This window comes from Carettochelys insculpta, chromosome 15, assembly GCF_033958435.1.
Source record: "Carettochelys insculpta isolate YL-2023 chromosome 15, ASM3395843v1, whole genome shotgun sequence".
Lineage (NCBI taxonomy): Eukaryota > Metazoa > Chordata > Testudines > Carettochelyidae > Carettochelys > Carettochelys insculpta.
The window spans coordinates 32,236,318-32,249,067 of NC_134151.1; the positions used below are offsets into that span (position 1 = coordinate 32,236,318).

General features: G+C 51.9%; 1 protein-coding gene across 2 annotated transcripts; it reads right to left on the reverse strand.

Annotated features, from left to right (window-relative positions):
• Positions 1-729: 729 nt before the first annotated feature.
• ARSI (arylsulfatase family member I) lies at positions 730-12,082 on the reverse strand. 2 transcript variants are annotated; one of them, XM_075009842.1, is made up of 2 exons: positions 10,953-12,082; positions 730-8,024 (listed from the first exon to the last, which is right to left on the reverse strand). In XM_075009842.1, the coding sequence occupies exons 1-2, from the start codon at positions 11,270-11,272 to the stop codon at positions 6,623-6,625; spliced, it is 1,722 nt and encodes a 573-aa protein (XP_074865943.1). In that variant the 5' UTR covers positions 11,273-12,082; the 3' UTR covers positions 730-6,622. The 2 variants fall into 2 exon arrangements, with proteins under 2 accessions (XP_074865943.1, XP_074865944.1); XM_075009843.1 differs by lacking the exon at positions 10,953-12,082 and adding an exon at positions 8,149-8,191.
• Positions 12,083-12,750: the final 668 nt, after the last annotated feature.

Here is a 12,750-nt window from a genome sequence, read left to right on the forward strand (position 1 = left end):
CGTAAATGTTCTGTGTGGGAAGTGAGCCTCTTCCTCGTGGGACGCATCATGAAAGCTCCCCCTCCCGTGCCCCACATTGCGATAGTCTCTGTGCAGGTGGAGTGCTGATCTGCAATGAAGGTCAGCTCCTCCCAGGCAGGGCTGAGCAGGGAAGACTGGTGCAGCAAGGGACTGGTGTCACCAGCCACAGGCAGGCTTACACGTGGGACACCTAGAGGTACTGCAGGAGCCTGAGCTGAATGCCAGCTGGCTCTCAGCTAAGGCTGTAAAGGAGACTCCTTCTGTCTTTCTGTAAGTGGTCTAAGTGCCACCACATGGGACAGTGAACCGCACCCAGCAGATGTGTGGGTCACACCGTCACTCACACCGCAGCTCCCTTAGCCTGGCAGATGAAGACAGCTGGCCCCAGGGCCGTTTGTTTGACCCCAGGCGTCAGGGCTGAAAGTAACTTACAATTTCTTCCAGGTACCATCCTATTGCAACCCCAGTACCTGCCTGCTCTTTCAATAGCTCCCTGCTGGCTTTTGCGGGAGCTGCGGACCAGGGCACACCTGCCGACTTTCACCTCTGCCTTGCACTAGCCGCATTGGAGTGGAAACCCAGAGGGAGGAGTTCAAGAAGGAGGGATGGGTGTGCCTGAGGAAAGGACGAGGTTGCTCACACAGTCCGCCCCATCCAGGTCGCCTCAGAAAATAACCAGAGGGTGCATTGGATTAAGAGTTTATTAATCAACTGACAGCACCCTAGGACAAAATGGAGGTACACCAATAAGAGACAGGTGAGGTGGGAACAGCATTCCCTGTAAGCTGAGCACTTGGGCAGCCACCCAGGGGAGATTCAGCTGCTGCCCAGCTGATTTGCAGAGCGCCTACAGCCATCGACAGCCGGTGGTATATGTTTCTATTGGTGGTGCACATCCCCACAGGCCTTGGTGCACATAACAAAATTTATTCTGCCCAACTGATGGAAAGAATGAGCGGGAACCCTGGGCAGGAGCCAGGGCCTAACAGGAGACAAAGGTGCTAGCATGACTGGCACATCCAGATGTGGTAATACCACAGTGACCCATCACCACTACTCACTGCCAGTCAGAGGTGGGCCAGGGGAGCCATTTGGTCTTGGCCTCAAGCTCAGATGGGGCCTCGAGTTTAGACACTTCTTAACATTTTGGCATTTGGCAAGTTCTGCCACTTGTTCTGATGCAGTCTTATGTCTCTGACCCAATCACATCCCTCTCGGACCAAACCAGGACATGGGCTCTCAGCTTAGAACTGCGAATGTATGCAAATGAGAGATGTGCTGGGTAATAGATGTGACTGTTTTGTCATGGCTGGGGCGTCAACAGCTGGAAGTGACCTAGGCCTCTCTGGACCTGCCTCTGCTAATGCTAAGCACAAACAGGGGAGCTGGACACCTCAGTGCACCCTGGGTAAACAGTGGGAGTAACTGGCACGTGGAACAGGAAGGCCCATTTTGCTGATGCCCTGTGTTTTGCAAAGCCCTTTGTGGAGCGACAGCCTAGGGAGGAGGGAAGAGGGGGAGAAAGGAGCAGCGCCTAGTGGGAGCTGCCTCCTCTTTGCAGCCTTCCAAATCCTGCTTCAGTGACGGAGAGAACGGCCAGGCCAAAAAGGAGCCCAGGGTCCGAGAGGGAACGTCAGCGAGCAGGAAAGAGCCATGGAGAGGCAGATGCTGTAATGCTGCTCTCTCCCTTCCCAGCGCTCATGTCCTGAGCCAAAGCTGCTGCCTCCAGAACCACTGCTCTCTGACTGGCCTGCTCTGTGGGAACCTGGCTGTCACTCGCCTCCTAGGGCCTGAGGTTTTAAATATGCTTTGGCTTCTGCCACTTTACAAGGAAGTGAGCTCCGCATCTCAGGGCAAACTGATCTCATTGCTCTGTGGGCAGCTCCTCATGGCCACTACTGACAAGGCAGAAGTGGAATGACAGCGGGTTTAGCTGAACCTCACCCACCGACTTCCTTAACCCCTGAGGGCTGGAGCCAGCCAGGGGGAGGCACTGCTTGGGGCCTCAGCTGTTAACCAAAGCAGCTGACGCATCTCTCTCGGCAAGCTGAGCTACCTCCTTCCTTCCCACTGTTTTCTGCAGGTTGTTACGATTTTGCTGGGCTGTCCTCCAGAAGTTTGTGCTGGTCTACCCCATCGCACCTCAAAGTAGAGCACAGTGCAAGGAAACTGAGGCAGCACGCCTCAGTACAGAGACGGGATAAGAGCGCATCTGGTTTGTGGAGAAGGCAAGACTAAGTGGTCACTGGCTCAAAATGGAGAATCAGTTAGAAAACGCAACGTATCTCGCACCAGCTCTTGTCACCAGGAGCCAATGGTCCCATTCCCAGAACCAGTTCCTCCTTTCTCTCATGCCTGCTCCGAGATGGAACAGACAACTGTTGTGACAGTACCACCAGAGCTAACCAACTGCTTTTTAAAAAGTCACAATGCTTTAGAATTTTTCCCAGAAAGTTTCACCGAGTTTCTAAACAAACCCGTTTATGGCTTTTCAAGGATCCCCAGACTTTGGTTAGAAGTTTGTTTTTTTTTCTTTTCAAAGACTGAAATTTTTCTAAAAGGCATTTTCTATTTCAGAAGCATTTTCTAAAGCTTTTCACAATGACTGGCAATGGAAAAGCAAAGCAAAAAGCTTGAAACAAAGAAATAAAACAGAAAATAACCAGAAAACAGGAACAAATTAGGGAAAAAAATCAAACATGTTTTCATGGAAATTTCCATTTTAAAAAAATGGCAAAATTTGGTCAAAAAAGTTTCAAAGAAAATTTTAGGAGCAACTTGTGTCACACACACACACACACACTCTCTCTCTCCCTCTCCCACTGGCTAATTAGGTTATAACAATTCCCAACGTCCAACTTCCCACTTAAGCTGTTTTCTCAAACTATCAACATTTTTTTTTGGCATAACACTGCATTGATTCTGAGTGTGATCTTGATACAGTAAACTCTCTTTTATCCGATATTCATTTAATCAGCAGTCTCCAATAGCCAGCACAAATGTGCCGCTTCCCCCCAGCTCCGTCACTGCTGGAGTTCCCCCAGTCCCAATAGGCTTCCCAGAGCTCCAGTATTCCCCCACCCTCCAGCTGGCTTTCCCCACCCCGGTCCCGGAGGTTTGCCAGCATTACCGTGGCCTCAGCAGCTTGACGGCATTACCGCAGCCCCAGCCTCAGCCACCTTCCCGGCCGTGGCCACACTACTCTGACCCCAGCCAGCTTCCCAGCCCCAGCACTGCTGCTGTTTCAAGATCCCCATTTGGGGATCTTGAGGCTTTGCCTCTCCCGAGCCCTGTCTGAACCTCCCCAGCTGCTCTCCCTTAACCAGTATATTTGCGTATCCAGCGCCCTCCTGGTTCTAGGGTTGCCGGATATGGAAGTGTTTACTGTGTTAGCTTTCTTTCACCTCTTCCTTTGCTCTCTATAGATTCTTTCTATGGATTCTCAGGAAAGTGTGTAAAATATATTTAAGTTTAAGCATGTACTTAAATCCAGCCTTATTCCGCAAAGCATTTACATATGTGATTATATGTTTGGCTGGATAGGGACACACTTAAACACAAGCTCAAAATTAAGCTCCTGCTGAAGTGCTCTGCTAAATGGAGGCCCACAATGGAAATCTCACTTACTTGTTCGTTAAATGAAGCATGGCGCATGAAGACGGAATGCTCCACTCCGCTGATGTGATGATAGCTGTTATAAGTGGCTTGTTAGAAAACACAGTCTCTCCCCTGGGTTATCAGAGCTGGTCGGTGATTTTAGATCTGCTATGGTATGTGGCTCTGCATGGCTGCTTTCTAAATGTCATAATTTTGCCAAGGGACCAGGGAGCTGGCCAAAGCAACAATCATGAATCTGCCCCTGGCCCTACACTCGTTGAGATGATGGCAGAGCTACATAAACTTATCTTCAGTGTCAGCCCCCATGGCTGCTGCTGGCTGGGGTTTTAGGAAACCTCTTCTGATGCCAGTTTTGCCCACCTCCCTTTGACACAGACCAGACCTGTGCCCAGTGTTGGAATATCTGGAATATCTCCCTCCTCAGCGGAGAGGAGCTCAGTGAATCAGGACCCACATCTCAGCCAGGGGATGAGGAGAGAGAAGCTGCAATCCCTGTCTGTGAGTTTGATAGGAGACTATGCCAAGTGCTCCGATATGCGCTCATCCCACAAACCGTTCCACCTGGCCAGCTTCTGGAGCCCACAATGGGTTCCACTGAACCCCACAGTGAGGCCTGTCCACATGGAACAACTTGCAGGATCGGGACCATGGCACAGTGATGGGTGCTGCTACCAGCGCTGCCAGCTGCTGCGGTCCCCAGGGCAATTGGGCAGGGGAGCCTGGCTCTGCACCTGGCAAGGAGTAGGGCCAAGAGCAGAAGGGGCGGGGCCAAGAACAATCCGCCCTTAGCGCTGCCTAGACCGCAGAGCTGGCCTCCTCCTCCCATCCCTCACAGCTGCTTGCAGCCAGAGCAGTGCTGCTGTGGCTTTTCAAAGGGGTCTGGGGTTCCAGGCCCCTTTGAAATGCTGGGCCGGGGGGCAAATGCCCCTTTTGCCCTCCCTGCCTTTCCCATCAACAGGCCAGGGTGTCACAGAGAGAGAGAAATTCATGCCCTGGTTTTAGGTGTTGCTAAAGCTCTCATGTTTGCCCATCTCCAAGGTAACGTGGCTTCCCATTTCTCCTTCTCTTGTTGTTGGGTTTTTCCCTTTTCTATATAAAATCGCTATCCTCCAAACCATGTCAGTAAAAGTACAGGTGTCCTTGCCTTGCCTTGTCTCTCTTCTCACACACACATATACAGAATCAGCCGGAAAGCCCACCACACTGTCTTCAGCACAAATGCTGCCGGTGTCAGATCCTTCAGTGACAGATTTAAAATGAATGAATAACCCACACGGCTCATCCAAAAGCTGACAAGTTCTCACAGGCCTCCTTTTCCCGAGACAAAAATAACTATGTTCAGATTTCACAGCAGGGCCATCGCCTACACACCCTGCACCAAAAGAAACCTGTGGAGAGAAATGTAAAATGCATTGTTTAAACCAAAATGCACCACAGATTATAAATGCATTTAAAGCCATTTTCCTTCTTTCTTCCTAGCGAGCCCCCAGCCAGGGCACATGCACATTTTCTGTCTCTAACACACAAGACAGAAAGGTCAGCAATAAAAGGAAGCAGACAGGGAGGACCAACCACTGGCATGCAGTCATGCTCAGAGAGGACAGGCCTCAGAGGATCTCTGCAGTTAAACTCCCGAAGAAGGAAGGTGGTATGGAATTCTCCCCTCCTCCTTTGCTGGCAAGACTGAGCAGGCATGGAGATTCCCTCAGCCACCAGGGAAGCAGCGGGTGAGGTGTTGGTGCAAACACATCACAGGAGCGTGTTGAGTGAGGAACTGCTCTGGGAACAAACGAAAGACAGGCCTGCAGTTTGCAGCCCAGCACGGTGTTCCTACGCACAGATCCCACGTCTGTATTCCTCCCTTTCTCCCCATCACCCAGCTGCACTGCGTTCATCTTTGGCTCATTGTGGAGCCCCGAGAATGCACTCACAGCCTGGGAAATAGCTCACGCGCTGGAGGAATCTGGTCATCTGTTACAGAGTTGGCGTCAATGGGAAAGCAAGGCCAGGAGGCAAGCACCAGCCGAGGACAGCTCTGCTGTATCACAGTCAGAGGAAGGTGGTGATGAGGCAGAGTACACTGTGGGAGCTGAAAATCAGGGAGCTGCCCTCTTTCAAATCCATTCTGGTTAGGTGGTGGTGTGTCGCTGAATTCCACACACGTCTGTGTGTGCGCACTGGCATGAGTGTGTACAGTAGATGAGCCCAAACTGGGCTTGCCTTATACTAAAACGGGTAAGTCCCACAAGCTCTCTGTCTCATTGCAGTGCCACGCTGATCAGTCTCTTTGTCACTGTCTCCGTTAGGGACAGCATTCTCTGGCCGTCCCCAGCTCCACCTGGTCTCTGAGCCAGGGATCATCAACCTAAAAACAAGTGCCCATTGCCTCCTCCCTACTACCAGCTTCCAAGGAGCCTGTGATGTGACAGTCACAGCACATTTTACAGAGCGGGACAATCCGGAGAAAATGCCCTGAGACCAGCCTGCAGCGCACCAGCTTCCTCTTATGAGCCACTTGAGAACATCCTGCGTGGCTCCGAGCACCTTGTGACTGAGCGGCCTTTAAAGCCTGGCTTCCAGTCGATGGGGCACTGGAACTGGTTCGTGGGTTGCTCGCTTAGGACAAGTTTCATTTGCACTGGAACGGGCTGGACAGCTCGATAACCAGCGACCGATGTCATGTACGCTACTCAGAACTGCAGAACCCCTTGTCGTGCTCCTTCACCACCTAGACACCTGCCCCTCACTGACTGGATGGCTATCCCTCCAGGGTGCTCCCTGAGGAGCACGATCTGGGGAGTCTGGAGAGAAAGAGAACCGCAGGCCTGTACGCATAACTGGCGCTGTGTGTATGTCCACTGGTGTGAGGAAAAGGGGGGGTGGACAGCTGCTCTGCGGCCATCTGCCTCTCTCCCTCCCATTGTCCTGGCCAACTGGAAGGCCCCCCTAGAGCGACCGCGTTTGGAGCTCTGCGGGGCCCCCCTCAGATGCGGTTTGACATCAGCCTGGTGTTCAGTTTCCGGAAGAAGGAGCGCAGCTTGCAGATCTTGCACTTCTTCTTCTTGTTTTGATTTTTTAACAGCCCGTCGCCTCCCTCCCAATCTTCCGCTTCTTCCTCGCTGACCCACGGCCCCCAGGCACCACCGTTGAAGTCCGGGTGGGCCCGGGGGTTCTCGGCTGGGTACCGAACCGGGATTGCAGTCCGGTTGTAGTGGACCAGCCTCTTCAAGAGAGCTCTGACCACATCTGGGCGCTGGTCCGACAGGTCGTCGCGCTCATAGGGGTCAGCCGTGATGTTGAAGAGCCAGACGGATTTGCGCACACTGTCCGTCAGCCGCTCCAGGTTCCACCAGCTCCCGGGGAAGTTGGTGAACATCTGAGGAGGGATCCAGTCGCTGTAGCCAGGGTCGCCGGTCAGAAGCTTCCATTCCCTCACCCGTATGGAGGCCTGCACAGCTGTGTTCCAGATCCCAAAGCCGCCCTCCAAGGAGCCATGCTTGGCATGGTTGTACAGGGGGTCGATGTTGTGTAGGATTTCCGTGCGCGGGGACTCCTTGCCCTCACTGATGGCTGGCCACACATTGTACCCGTCCAGGCCCTCGGCTGCAGACACGTTGCCCCCAGCCAGGGTCACCAGCGTCGGGTACCAGTCTGTTATGTGGACCAAGGCCCAGCTGGTCCTGCGCTTGCGCTTGATCAGGGGGCTGTGGACAAAGCCGATGCCACGGACTCCACCTTCCCAGTAAGTCCCCTTGCGGCCTCGCAGAGGCCAGTTGCTTCCCCCGGAAAATGTCTGCCCACCGTTGTCCGTGGAGAACACGATCACACTGTTGTCATAGTAACCGTACTTCTTGAGCGCCCAGGTGATGTTCCTCACCGCCTCGTCCATGCATGTCACCATCGCGGCATATTTGCGCCGAGCCACGTTGCCCATGGAGCGGTAGCGGTAGAGGTACTCTCTGGGGGACTGTAGGGGCGTGTGCACAGCTTGGAACGCCAAGTAGATGAAGATGGGCTCCTTGGGGTTATGGGTGGCCAGGATCTTGCGCACTCTCTGGGTGTAGAGGAAAGTGGAGTACTTCCCGCTTTGGTCCCAAGCGACGTTCTCCCCTTCGTGCAGGTCATAGCCGCAGATGCCAGGTCCATCACAGTTGTCATAGGTGTAGTAATCCACATTGCCGGTCAGGGAGCCCAGAAAGGTGTCGAAGCCCCGCCGGGTGGGCAGGCATTCCTTCTTGTAGAAGCCCAAGTGCCACTTGCCCACCATGTGGGTTGAGTAGCCAGCTTCCTGCAGCTTTTGGGGCAGGGTGACCTGATCGAGGGGCAAGCAGTTGGGCTGCCGGGGCCGGATAATGGAGTGCTGAAGGCCTGTGTGGATCTGGTACCTGCAGGGGAAATGAAGAGCAACAAAAAAAAAGCAAAATTAGATCTACTCTGGAAAAACTTGGAGCTTCTGTTCCTCAGCAGAGCTTGCCCAGGTACTAAGGATGGCAACCACCTGACACTCACTTTGACATGGTAGACCCCTATTTAGCATGCATCCCAACCACAGATGTCTGTCCGTCATGCTCAGTCCAAATGCACTGCCTCCACTATCGTCTGGGAAGCAAGAAGTTCCTTATCTTCCATCCAGGAACACACTGTGCAGAACCAGATCAGCAAACGTCCTTCCAGCCAGCAGTGCAGGATGGCCCCTGGGCTGCTCATCAGTAAAAAGCTAGATTGTGCAACCCTTACAGGGGTTGGCAAGCACTTCCTTGCATGAGTCATCCCGTTGAGGTCAGTGGGGCTACTTGGGGGAGCAAGGGCTCGACACGATGAGTAAGGCTTGCACAACCTAGCAGTTTGCCGTGCGTCCATCGGGAGGCTGCCTGTCCTTGGAACATTAGTGTTTTCCTCCCATTCCCAAATTCGCTCATATGGCCTCTGCTCCTCCCACCTATAGACTGAGATGAGGCGTGCTGCAAACAGTGAATACTGATCTCTGAGCCCTGCCATAGTTTCCCCAGAGACATGTGGCATACCCTAGAGCCATGCTGTCCAACCAGTTCTGAAGCAGGAGCTGCTAGAGGGACTCCTGCTATAGTGAACTAGCTACATTATTCTGAAAATACAGCCACACTCAACCTGCCACATGCGGCGAGTGGCCAACACGTTGGACGCCATGGGCATAGAGACACAGAGCCATGTGCCATCACAAGATGCACCTATAGTGGAAGCACCACATGGCCCAGTGGAGACTCAGCTGACACCCTCAACAAGGAAAAGGCGTACAGGTGGTTGTACATACCTCCCTTACAGCTGCACTGAGGATCCAACAATTACTGACTGTAAAGCCAAGCGAATAGGAAAAGCGCTATAAATACGTTAAGTCAGGGGTCAGGCACAGGTGCCAGGAGAGGCACGCGGGTCAATTTCCATCAGCACGCGAGGCGGGAGCTCAGCCCTGCCCCTCCTCCCCCAGGCAGCCGGGAGCTTGCTCAAAGCCAGGCCACCTGTGGATTAACAAAAGACCAGCTCATGCTACCGACCACCACCTCAAGGGTAAAGCTCTGCACCTTCATTTGTGTATTAATGAAGCTGTTGTAAGTAGGACTATTAGTGACTTTAAATAGTATCACCAGCACTCAGTCCATACATAGAGGTCAAAAAGTCAAACTTCAGCAGCCCGTCTTGGAAAGGTTGCTGACCCCTGCATTAAATACTGCTATTAATGTGAGGAGAGGAAAGCCCCTTATTGCCCCAAGGTCTTAGCAAACACCATAGGGGTGATGCTACTGTATGACCCCATGAGTCAGTGTAAAAAGGGGAGAAAGGATCATATCATGTCCAGCCCCAGGGACAGTCTCTTTAACACCCTGGCCAAGCAGATACCTGCTCTTTCTTTCCCACGGCTTTGCAAAGGTTGCAGCTGTCTCCCTGTGTTCTGGAGTGCTGAGAAAGGAGGTTCTCTTTTCACCCAGCTGCTAATTTGTTTTTTTCCTAGCCATCCTAGCTCTGCGGTCCTGGACATGCACCATCGAACTGATTTACAGATGGGACACCTGAACCGCAGGTACTGGCTATAAGCATTAAAAGCAGCTAGTGCTGTTGATTGCGTACCAGAAGTTGCCTTAAAACTTCTGGCTTAAGTGACTTGCCCAGCATTCACACAGTCAGTCAGGGATAAACCTCTCTGTCTCCTGATTCCCTGCCTGATGCATGTGTAACACCAACAGATCCAAGCTCTCAGCAGGAAGGATTGAACCTGCAGCCTTAGGGGCTAAGGTTCTGTCATCTACCAGGTGAGCTAAAGGCCAGCTGCCTCTGAGACAAGGTTGTAGAGCAAAGATGTCACTCTCCCTTGTCAGCGGTCTCACTGTCTCTGGGGTTACAGGTGCACGGTTCCCTCGGTCATGCTATATCTCTTCGGTACTCTTCCAAACCCACATTCTCACAGCACCTGGACACCTCGTAATCTTTGTTACTTAGCTTCACACACCCCTGTGGGACAGAGCAGGGCTTTTAATCCCCCTTGTGCAGGCAGGGAACGGAGCCACTGAGAGACGAAATGACTTGCCCAAAGTCGCACAAGTGTGTGGCAGAGCAGGGGCATGAGCCCCTGTCTCCTAAGTTCTGGGCTAGTGCCCAAAACACTGACCAACCAGGGCTAAAGGACCAACCTGAGCCCTGGCATAATGCCCATTGACTTCAGCGGGAGTTGTGCCTGCTTACACAGGGGTCAGGTTGGTTCAAGATCCCTGTGCAAAGTATTAAGTAATTTATTATACAATACACAAGGGGTCAGCAACCCCCAGCACGGATGCCAAGAGTGGCACACAAGCCAATTTTCATCAGCACGCGAGGCAGGAGCTGAGCCCCATCCTCCTCCCCCATGCAGTCGGGAGCTTGCGCAAAGCCAGGCCACCTGGGGATTAGCAAAAGACCAGCTCATGCTACCAACCAGCCCCTCAGTGGTAAAGCTCTGCATCATAATTTATTTGTTAAAGAATCTGTTGTAAATAGGACTGTTAGTGACTTTAAAAAGTATCACCAGCACTGGGACCATACATACAGGTCAAAAGGTCAAATCTCAGCACCCTGCCTTGGAAAGGTTGCTGACCCCTGCACCACACAAAACAATTCTTTCTCAAGGGAAATCCTCGGGGTTTTACTGTCACCATCTATCAACAACTGGGTATTTTCCAGTGAGCTATCCCATAAACACCTTGTCATTTACCTGCCCACAGTAAGGTGGAGTGAGCTGATCGGGAGAGAAGGAAAGAAACTGTTAAGTTCCCCCGGTCAGGGAACAGGTGCAGCTGCTGTCTTACCTGCCAGTTATAAGTTGGCTCCTGGATGGGGTACAGATGGGCTGGATGTAATAATTCTCCAGTTTAACCCCTTCGGCTGCTAGCTTGTCTAGCATTGGGGTCTGTATGTCTGAATCATGGTACCCAATATCATGGTAGCCCTGGTCATCCGTCAGAATGAAGATGATGTGAGGGGGTCTGGAGAAGGCAGGAGGGCCCGATTTTGCCATTGGGTCTATGGAAACATCTGTCACCAAACTGGGCTTCATCCAGTCCCAGGACAAGTAGCCAAAACTAAGCAGGCTGACTAGTGAGAAACCTGTGAGAGCATAAACAGCCATGCTGGACCAAGCACTCGGACGTCCGGGGAAGTTATTGTCCCAGCATCTTCCTCGGAAGCAGAAGAACAGGAGATCTCCTTCTCCGCCAAAACAATCACAACTCACCCTCTCACCCTAGGGTTTGTCGATTCAAATTCCTTGGGCAAGTTTTATAGAAACAGCTCCCTCCCTCTCTCTCTTTAAAAGAAAAAAAGGAGCAATTAAATCCACTCAGTGCTGTAGGGCTGCTTTCAGTAAAAGAAAATAATCGGCTCCAATCAAAGGCACATGCACCATAAAGTTAATTTCCCCTGTGATGTGATTAAGTTTCCAAACATGCTGCAATGTCTCCCGTTTTTAATGCAACCGCACAAGAACCGGCTGAGGGACCGAACAAGATTTGTGTCCCGTTCAGCTGTTGGAACGCGGGGCTGGCCAGATGGCTTGCTGAGCTCTGCCTCAGCAGAAGGTGATCTTCTTGTGTAAACTTCAGTGGAAGATGGAAGCAAAACTCAAGCCCACTGTGCTGAGTCCTCTTCCTTACTCCAGGGTGATGAGCCATGTTCTCTCTTCTTCACAGTTTGCACTGAAAAGATTTCTTGGCAAGACCTGATCACCATTGTTCTCCTTCGTTTTGTTTTGTTTGCTTTTCTTTTTCCCCCTTCTCTGTCTTCTAAATGAGCTCCTTCAAGAACCCCTCAAGTTTTTCCAGAACTGGACAAAGAGCTTTGGAAGCTCCTGCTTAGGCTGGCTGAGCCTGCAAAGAAAGTGAGGTGAGAGCAGAGCCAGAGGGGAAAAGAGAAAGTTCCCTCCTGAACAGACTGGAGGACAGGGCAGAAAGTTGTAACATCTGCCCAGGAGACAGGCTAAGCAGCCAGGTTTATGGGGAGCCTGTACTTCAGCCCCTCCCATCTCTGTCACTGAATCAAGGAAAAAGAGCTGGGAGGCCCAGAGCCCTTCAGGGTCCTAACACTGGTTCTGTTCTCCTGCTCTGTAGCTGCAGCGTGGATGCCTCCTTCTCTGATGTGTACAGGAAATTAATCCACGACCAGCAGACAGAGGTTTCTTGCCCACATTCCTGGAAGTATTTTCATTTTTCTGAACCTGACGGTTTTAAACAGGATGTTTTACTCTCCCGATGCATCAAAGCTCCTGGTAGGCCTGTCCGGCAATCCCTGCCAGTAACCCTGGCAAGAAAAATATGTTCTTCTGGAGTCACTCCAGGGCAAATTCCTAAGACTGCAGAAAAACCTTTCCACCCTCTCACCCTACCCTGTCCCGGCTTTCCCTTTCTTACCCTTGCAGAGATGTGTCCACACAACATAAGAGGTGGTGACAGAGTAGGCCTGGAATGGGGATGGACAAGCAGTTGAGCTCACCCAGGTGTTACAGTAATACCACTAAATAAATAAATACATAAATAAATAAGTGCTTTATTTGTACTGGCAATTGCCAGTACTGAGTACCAGCACCTCAACAGCCCCAGCCATGGGATTGAC